The following is an 8,448-nucleotide window of genomic DNA, read 5'->3' on the forward strand; positions in this document are numbered from 1 at the left end:
AGAGAGTGTGTGTGTGTGTGTGTGTGTGTGTGTGTGTGTGTGTGTGTGTGTGTGTGTGTGTGTGTGTGTGTGTGTGTGTGTGTGTGTGTGTGTGTGTGTGTGTGTGTGTGTGCGTGTGCGTATGTGTGTGTGTGTGTCACTGCCATCCTGTGGTGTACAGGTAACACTGCTCAGTATCTCAGGCTTGAACATGGCTTTAATTCACTCACACCATCTTGTACAACATCTTTCAAGATATTTGGCTCTCCTATATAAGATGCCTTACAGATGGCCTCAAAGCGATAGATCGTTGGACAGTTTAAAGACAAAATGTAACATTCATTTAATTTGAGTTTTTGTACATAATGTGTCGGAAGCATAACAGTTTAAAAATGCAAGAATGTGCAAGAAACAAAACAGGCGTATACAGCCCATCTTCAGCTGAACTTCCCTGTTTCTGTGTCGTCCTTTTTTATAATATTAGAAAAAAAATAGCAAAAGGGAAATGAACACTGCACGCATTCTCACATTCTCTCAAAAATAAAAGCAGGGTTAGATATGCTAAATTTAAATATATATAAAAGATGTAGAAGAATGGCATCTGTCTCTCGCTTATTGAATCACTTCTTCTGCCCAATCGTCTCATACGTGTCCGTGGCGTGGGGAGTCAACCCCTGGAAGGAAAAAAAGAGTGGGGAGATATACATATAAATATAGTATTTAAGTATTTTTTAAGGATTCAGCAATCCCTCATTTACTTTACATCATCACAGAATCACAACGTACCGTGTAGATGCTCTCTTCAGGACTCTGTCAGGGAGGAAAAACAGCAATATTAGACATATTTCATAAAAGATAACTCAAAAGAAAACACACAGTGTCTTTCTTTGGCCACGACTACATATACAGTATGTCTCTTCACACATCTTTGTAAAGAGGAAGAACAAGCTACATGCGTGCCAGAAAAGCTCCACACACCAGATCTGTACACTTCAGAGTGTGTGTTTGTGTGTGTCGAGGCAGGTTTGTGGTTGGTAATGGGAAATAATACACTTAAATAAGTACAGCAGTCAAACAGCAGATAGCCCGCTCTTTTCAGCAGCATGTTATCAGGCATTGCAAAAACACATCAGCCTAAACTGTCAAACCTATATATACAGTAGTGTAGGCTATCAACACTAGACACAATACAAAACAATATAAAACAAAGAAATGAGTACAATATAATGTACCAAGTGTGCAATGTACAGTATCTCAAGTTTATTTATATAATGCAATGAGGTTGAGTGTGAGTATGAAAAGCTCTATCTCTGCATGCTAAGCAATGTAGTTTCACATACAGGAACACAACTATAACACATAGATGTTTCTATTAAAGCCATTTAGCCGCTGGTGCAGAGCTTATCTGGCCGCAAACAGCTGCAAGTGTGGGGCCGCAGAAAAAACCATAGGTGTGTGTTTCCTATCGCTGTTTGCCTACTGAGGTTAGACGTGACCAGTTACGTTTATTTTTGCCTCCACAGAAGCTCTGTGTCTAGTTGTTCACTGAAACTCCAGTAAGTGCTGTGGTTAATTGTGTTCTGAACATGTATTTCAGACAATGAGCCATCTATTTCAACCACACATGTACAGTGTGTGTGTGTGTGTGTGTGTGTGTGTGTGTGTGTGTGTGTGTATTTTTACCTTCTTGGCCGGCTTGCCGATCTTAGCTTTAGCCAGCCTCGCATTGTTGACCTTTATAGACAGAGTTACATTAGTGAGACACACGTCACACTGTAGTTTCACCGTCCATTAACAGTTGTTTAGTCGCTCCAAATTGTACTCTCTTGGTACATTAGGTGTCGAAAGCAAAGAAGTCTTATTTCGGTATAGCAAAAATATTAATCTGCCACAATAAACAAATAGAAGTGTTGTATGCCACTACATCAGCATATATTCTGTATGTATTCTAAATGTGATTGATACTTGTTCTCCCTTTCTGAATGTGAAGCATGCGTCATGTTGCTGGATTACTTAAAAAGTAAGTCATTCAGTTCAAAATATAATCTGTTCTTCCATATTAAATACATCTGATGTACAGCATGGGTGGTTCTAGTGGCTAGTTACACGGAGCTTGGACCCCCCTGTGGCCCCCCTCCAAAAGAATAATATCTTCGATAATGCAATTAATGTACAATACTAAGTTACTGTGCTGTAACCTGGGATATGTCATTTCAATGAGTTGAAACTGAGTTACTGACAAAATGTTGTGACTAAAACTAATATTAACAAATAAGCTAAAAACAGAGTTTGGCTGAATAAATCATGTATTTATTACCCAAAACTTCTTTTAATGTTCGGTATCTTGAGACAAAGTAACAACAAAATAAAAAATAAAAATTCTAGTAAGTCATTGACAGGTACTGTCACTAAATCAAACATCAATAATGGTATTTTATGTTTTTTGACATGTGGTTTGACTTAAAATCTCCTTCTTCCTGCATTAAATGTGCCCCTCTCATTAAAAGTATTGGCCCCATCCTGGCCCCCCAGTGAAATAAGTCTAGAACAGCCACTGATACAGTATAAATGTGTGTGTAAAGGCAAGTGTGTATCATTCAAACCTTGATTCTGCAGTAGAGCGCCGTCAGGATAATGCCGTACAAAAACAGGATGCCATCCAGCACGTAACACACATATGGTTCTGTGAAGGCAGCTGAGGAAACAAAGATAGTTACTTATATTAATTCATATCCCTTCCCCATATGTTACTATACAAAATAATTAGAAAAACACCATCATCATCAAGTACTTCCTCCAAAAGGTTAGCTTAACTATTGCATTATTGTTTACTGTCATGTTGGTTCTCCTGTGAAGATGGGCGCTTGTTTTTCTGATTCTCATTTACAAAACGGCATATTGAGTAACTGTGGCGTCACAATCTGAGATGGTGAAATCAAAATGGTGAAAAATGACATGTTTACAGTCCATACTGAAAAACTGAAACGTTGACTTTAATTAAATGTATTATGTCAGCAAATTTCACATAACTGTATTAGGTTAGTTGAAAGCAATAATATTAAGTTGAACCTATTTAAACTTAACATTAATGCTTTCAACTAACCTAATACAGTTATGTGAAATCCTTTGACGTAATATATTTAATTAAACGTTTTAGTTTTTTCAGCACAGGGTGAGATAGTTAAGATAGTACAGCCATGCAAACAATAGCGGAAATAAAACACTTCTGCGAGTCCCCAGTAAAAGTAGCGTTTGAGTTTCAGTTAATCAGCTCATCAAGGAAATGTAATTAAAAAAAAGTTATCTGTTTGCAACACATCAGAAGCAATCTCATTTTAAGCTGTAATGAACAACAACCGCTTCTCCTTCTGCAGCGTGTAATATTGAGTCTGGAAATTGTACCTGCATAAGTGCTTTTACTAAAGGCAACGGGAAGTCAGCTTTTAAAGGCGTCTAATTCACACATATTTTCTTTATCCTTTGATCACGGAAGAATTCACTGCAGATAAGCAAATTCCTTTCAAAGCAGTAACATAGGGTCATGGTTTGGTGTTTCTGAATACATACAGCGATCTTCTTGAATATGTTGGCCTTGGGTTTGCAGGTATTGAATGAAAACATCAAGTGATAAAACCGCTTGATTGTATAAGACTGTAACTTTGAAGGAAATGATTAGGGACTATGTCGTTAGTTCCTCTCCTCCTGAATTGGGTTTTGTAAATATGAACAATGAAGGCGGGTGATCCCTTCTACTTGTTTTATTAATGATGTTTGGGGCCTTAGACCATTTGGAAAATATCATAAAAGTTATTAAATTATCCTCCCAATTAACAATTGTTAAGATGTTAGTTAGATTTTTTATTTGCTTGAATTCAGGCCATATTCCACCTCCTAACAGACAGCTTTAATATTGACTGTTTTCATTAAATGACCATTCAACTCCCCTAAATAACACTTTAAATAAGCGGATCGAAAGTGTCAATGTTATTGAAAAACTAAAAACACATTTGGTGAGATCAAATAAGTATGAAGAGACACATCAAATATAATAAAAACTCTCAAAAAGACACTGAACACAGACACTGTTATTTGGCACATTTATGGATTATTGTATAACTTTTATGGACCTTTTATGAATCACAGTTCAAGGTCATTTTGTATTTACCTTTTAATGGGCTTTTATGGCACATATTAAGTGGGGTATTTCTTTTTTTTATTAATTACATGTATATCTGTAAATCATGTAAATCTGTGATCACATGATGGTTTTTCACCACTTCCAAATCATGTTCCCTTTTCAGAGTATCGCATGATATTGACTGGTATTATTGGACATTTGATGTGTGGTGTATTATCTAGCCTCCATCAGCATCTCTTTTGGTTTCCGCAACTCGCGTGTACTACAGCTATGAGGAAACAGCCAATCCTGTATAAGCCCCCTAAAATAACCAATGGACTGATAAAGAGTGACTCAAAATTCAGTATTTGTCCGAACACTTTAACCGCCACTCATATCCTACAAGCAGATCTCAGCGCAGTTTCAAAGATGAGAACTTCTGTTTCTCACGACTCTCACGACACTCGGCTGTAGCTTAATTTTAAATACAATTTTTAATTGGGATTTATTGAATGTGCAGTTCTAATGTGTTGTTACGAAGGCATTTTAGTGGATAGAGGAAACATGATTTGAAAGTGAGAGCTCTTTTTTGAAATTCTACACAACATTAATACAAGTGGTCAGGTGAGGTTTGAAATTAAAGCAAAAATCTATTTTCAATAAATAATGGTCTGTAAAACGTCAGAAAAAAGTTTTCTTGGAATTGCTTCTGTCAATCTGAACACAGTACAAAATCCCTGAATTAGTTAAAAGTAAATTAATCAAATCCACAAATTTGAGGAGTGGGAACCAAAACAAATACTTTAATATTTTTTCATAATAAATGTTTGAGTGCTTCAGCGCTACTCTATTTACCACACTTTAACTTCATCTTGCCTATTCGACCAAAGAATGTGAACACACATTTAAGGGCTACATAGGTATGTCTCATTGTGCGTAGACATGCGCTGAAAATAGTACATTTGGTTTATTTTCTATTATTTCAAAAAAAATCTGCGTTTCACCGTTGTTGAGCCGATAAAGTTGTGCATATCGAAAATGTTTTTTTTTTAATGTCGCCATCTATAATTACTGAATATATGTTGCAAAATAAACACAATTTTTTGAGGAACAAAAAAAAAAAGGGAACTTTTTGGGCAGAGGCAGGGTGTGCCGAGGTCTGCGTTAACATATGAAGTAGTTTAAAAAGTGGTCCACCTCAGCGCCATGTTGCCACAAGAAACAGAACCAACAGGCCCGGTTTCCATTTCCTCAGGAACTGCCTACACTGAAGAGAAAGGCCAAAAAAAACCTCACTGCTCTAAATGAACACCTGCCAACATCAATGTACAAACTAATTGTGGTGTACAGCAAAAACATCAAAACTGGGTTATCTTCACACTGGCTACCTAAATAACCAGTTTCTGTTCAAGCACTGCTCAGTTTTAGGGTTTGTAGCTCCAACGGAGAATTCAATATAACATCTTTAAGTTCAGTCTATCCCAGTTTGGTGTCACAACTCACCGGCTCTCCCGAAACACATCCACAGACTGATAATGAGTAGCGGGCTCCTGTCCCCCATGGCCATGTTTCCAGAGGCTCGACACGGACAACTGGGCTCCTTCAGTGGCCGCACTAAACCCGATGACTAGTGGGTAGTTTCTTTTTCTCTGTGCTGGTGAAAACTCGAATGTTGCGTACCTCACAGCCAACAGGGGAAGTTGTGGTCGGAGCTATAAGTCCATCTGTCTTAGATCTCATCATACCCCTCCCCTTTTACCACCAACCAGAGGAAGGACAAACATAGAGGTTGCGTCTCTGCTGTCATGCTTAATAGTTGATTCTCAGTTAAGTCACGGAAATGGAGAATTTGAAAAATAAATGTTTAAAAGATTATAAATCACACAGTTTGCTGTCCAATCATAAAATATTTATTAAGTGTATTTGTACATCACTGGTTATTAGCAGAGTCATCTCTCAAAGCCTCACTACAGCAACAAGTGAACAGGAAGAGAACATGACTAACAGAGGAGTGAAGAGGAGAAAGAATCCTCATCTTTAGGGAACCAGCACGCTAACGGTCAACTTCGCCAAACACGATGTCCTGTGTACCTGTTAGAAAAAAAAGAAAAGGCTCAGTATAACTTCATACAAAAGCTAATACTTTCTTTTATAGTATCGAGTTGAGAGCTTCTTACCAATAATGGCCACCACATCAGCCAACATGTGTCCTTTGGCCATTTTATCCAGACTAGCCTAGAGAAGAGAAGAAGTATTAACAGAATAACTACTATTCAGGGCAGCTCTTAGAAAACTGAATATTCATAATTTAAAAGATTATAGCCTGGAGTTAATGCACTAACTACTCTAATAGTTTGTTTATGCAACTTTAAAATACATCTTAGCCTTGAAGACCAAAATGAAAATGACTGCGTTAAACATTAGCAGGAAGGACGGAGAAAGTGGGGGGGCTTTTAAAAAGCTTCTATAGTACTTTATAAAATCCACTTAATGAGCTAAAAGTAGCCTTAAGGACAAGCCGTTAAACATGCTAAATAATTGATACCCGGTGTGTTAATATTTCACGGTGTCTTGTGAAGTTTTGAGTGCGTACCAAGTGAGCGAATCCGGGAGCTTTGATCTTGCAGCGGTAGGGTCTGCTGGAGCCGTCTGAAACCAAATACACACCAAACTCCCCCTGCAAGACACACACACAAACATAAATACCCTGTAGTAAGCATATCCCTTAGGGCCGTCAAAGGCTTCACAATTAATTAAGACTCAAAGAAGCGAGTGTATACAGTACGGATCTTCAGAGTGCTACCCTTTTAAGGTTAACATCGATTTGCTCCATTAGGGCATTTACTGATGCACTTATACAGCCAGTCAAAATACGAAAATGTGGTTTTATACACATATACATTTATGGGGTCTCTCACCTTGGGGGCCTCCACAGCTGTGTATGTGGCGCCTGGAGGGACCTGGTAGCCCTCTGTGTACAGTTTAAAGTGGTGGATCAGAGACTCCATGGAATTCTAGGACAAAGAGCACATGTTACGTCTCAGCAGATGATGCACACAAACATTACAGGAAGTGATCTCAGAACTTAAGGGCGGCCAAATTAAGGTGCTTTTTATTGCAGAAGTGGCTTACTCTGTAAAGATGACAGTGTGAAGATAACACAACTGACATTTAACAAACACATAGAAGAGAAAAGGGGAAAGTCCAAGCAAAAGATCTTTTTTACATTTGCGTAATCAAAGCAGCTTATAGGATGGAATGGGAAATGATATTGTGCAGGGGGGGGGTTAAGGTATCCCCACTCCAGCTCACCTTCATCTCAGACCTCTTGGGTGGGGCCACCTTGGCATCGTCCACCTTAATCTCTCCTTCTGGCATCTTGTTGAGAGCCTGCAGCATGATGCGCAGCGACTGCCTCATCTCCTCCATCCTGCACAGATACCTGGACCACACGCAGATAACACAGTCAGCTACCGACTCTGATAACACATGTCAGGAAATCATCCACAGATTATGATCAACTTCAAGGTCATTCTGTAAATTGGGGAGGAGTTGATCACACAAATAGACATCGTTATTTCTCATCATTTGCTCCCAACAGCTCAACTCAGAGCCATTTCTCAACATCTGTGATAAGAGAACTAAACAGGAAAGAAGGCGCTGCCTATGCTGCATCAATGGAAATGCTTAACCAGTAACATTCAACTTTATCTGCAGAAAAACTATGATTTATTTACATATGGTGTCCGGGGAAAGCCATAAAATACTTTCTGATAGACAGGGTGCCAGAATTGAATGTTCAATATGACCTACTTGCGGCAGAATTGTACATGTTGGATCAAAGCAGCTGCTATAAAATAGCTATGACATATCATCGCAACTCTTATGTCGGACAAATATCTTCCTTTTCACATGAGTGTTTATTTGTAGATTAAAGGGGCCCTATAATGCTAATGTTCAGTTTTATTATTGTATGTATTGTCTCTACTGTGACATGTCTCCATGCTTTAATGTTCAGAAAGCTCTTTATTGTTTTCATACTGTCTGTGCTGGAGCACCTCTTTTCACCCTCTATCTGAAACCAGGGCCCAGTCTGCTCTGATTGGTTAGCTGGCTGGCTCTGTTGGGATTGGTCAACCGCTCAGAGATGTCCCTCCCCTTGGGGGTGGGACATCTCTTGTTGGAGCGCTAGCCAATAGAAGTCTTTCACCTGTCATAGCAGTCTCCGTTGCTTCCGATGGGGATGTCGAACTCCACCTCGTCGTACTTGTCGTAAGGCTGAGATTTCCTCAGGTCCCACTTGATGCCTGACCCGCGCAGCATCACTCCACTGGGGGGTGGGGGTGGAGGGG

At 39.0% G+C, this 8,448-nt stretch overlaps 2 protein-coding genes across 2 annotated transcripts in view; both read right to left on the reverse strand.

The window, feature by feature from the left end:
• Nucleotides 1-178: 178 nt before the first annotated feature.
• On the reverse strand, nucleotides 179-5,821 carry LOC104945963 (high affinity immunoglobulin epsilon receptor subunit gamma). Its single transcript, XM_010771703.1, has 5 exons — nucleotides 5,600-5,821; nucleotides 2,583-2,674; nucleotides 1,663-1,713; nucleotides 766-789; nucleotides 179-653 (listed from the first exon to the last, which is right to left on the reverse strand). Exons 1-5 carry the CDS (start codon nucleotides 5,661-5,663, stop codon nucleotides 600-602), a joined length of 285 nt encoding a protein of 94 aa, XP_010770005.1. The 5' UTR covers nucleotides 5,664-5,821; the 3' UTR covers nucleotides 179-599.
• Nucleotides 5,822-5,983: 162 nt separating this feature from the next.
• The window catches only part of ndufs2 (NADH:ubiquinone oxidoreductase core subunit S2), a 7,648-nt gene continuing 5,183 nt past the window's right edge, over nucleotides 5,984-8,448 (reverse strand). The window contains exons 9-14 of the mRNA XM_010771704.1: nucleotides 8,307-8,426; nucleotides 7,409-7,538; nucleotides 7,015-7,110; nucleotides 6,690-6,773; nucleotides 6,274-6,331; nucleotides 5,984-6,187 (exon numbers count right to left, since the gene is read on the reverse strand). Of these exons, the coding sequence (XP_010770006.1) occupies nucleotides 6,150-6,187; nucleotides 6,274-6,331; nucleotides 6,690-6,773; nucleotides 7,015-7,110; nucleotides 7,409-7,538; nucleotides 8,307-8,426 (526 nt within the window). The 3' untranslated portion in view covers nucleotides 5,984-6,149. The remainder of the gene's footprint in view (nucleotides 6,188-6,273; nucleotides 6,332-6,689; nucleotides 6,774-7,014; nucleotides 7,111-7,408; nucleotides 7,539-8,306; nucleotides 8,427-8,448) is intronic.

This window comes from Notothenia coriiceps, unplaced genomic scaffold (assembly GCF_000735185.1).
Source record: "Notothenia coriiceps isolate Sejong01 unplaced genomic scaffold, NC01 NC01_scaffold00010352, whole genome shotgun sequence".
In the NCBI taxonomy this organism is placed as follows: Eukaryota; Metazoa; Chordata; class Actinopteri; order Perciformes; family Nototheniidae; genus Notothenia; species Notothenia coriiceps.

Bases quoted from the DNA above. Each gene is read 5' to 3' on its own strand.
- LOC104945963 (XM_010771703.1), bottom strand. From the start codon at position 5,663: ATGGCCATGGGGGACAGGAGCCCGCTACTCATTATCAGTCTGTGGATG. The intron at 2,675-5,599 runs GTGAGTTGTGAC...TTGTTTCCTCAG, and splicing joins GATGTGTTTCGGGAGAGCCG to CTGCCTTCACAGAACCATAT. The intron at 1,714-2,582 runs GTTTGAATGATA...CTGTCTATAAAG, and splicing joins CGCTCTACTGCAGAATCAAG to GTCAACAATGCGAGGCTGGC.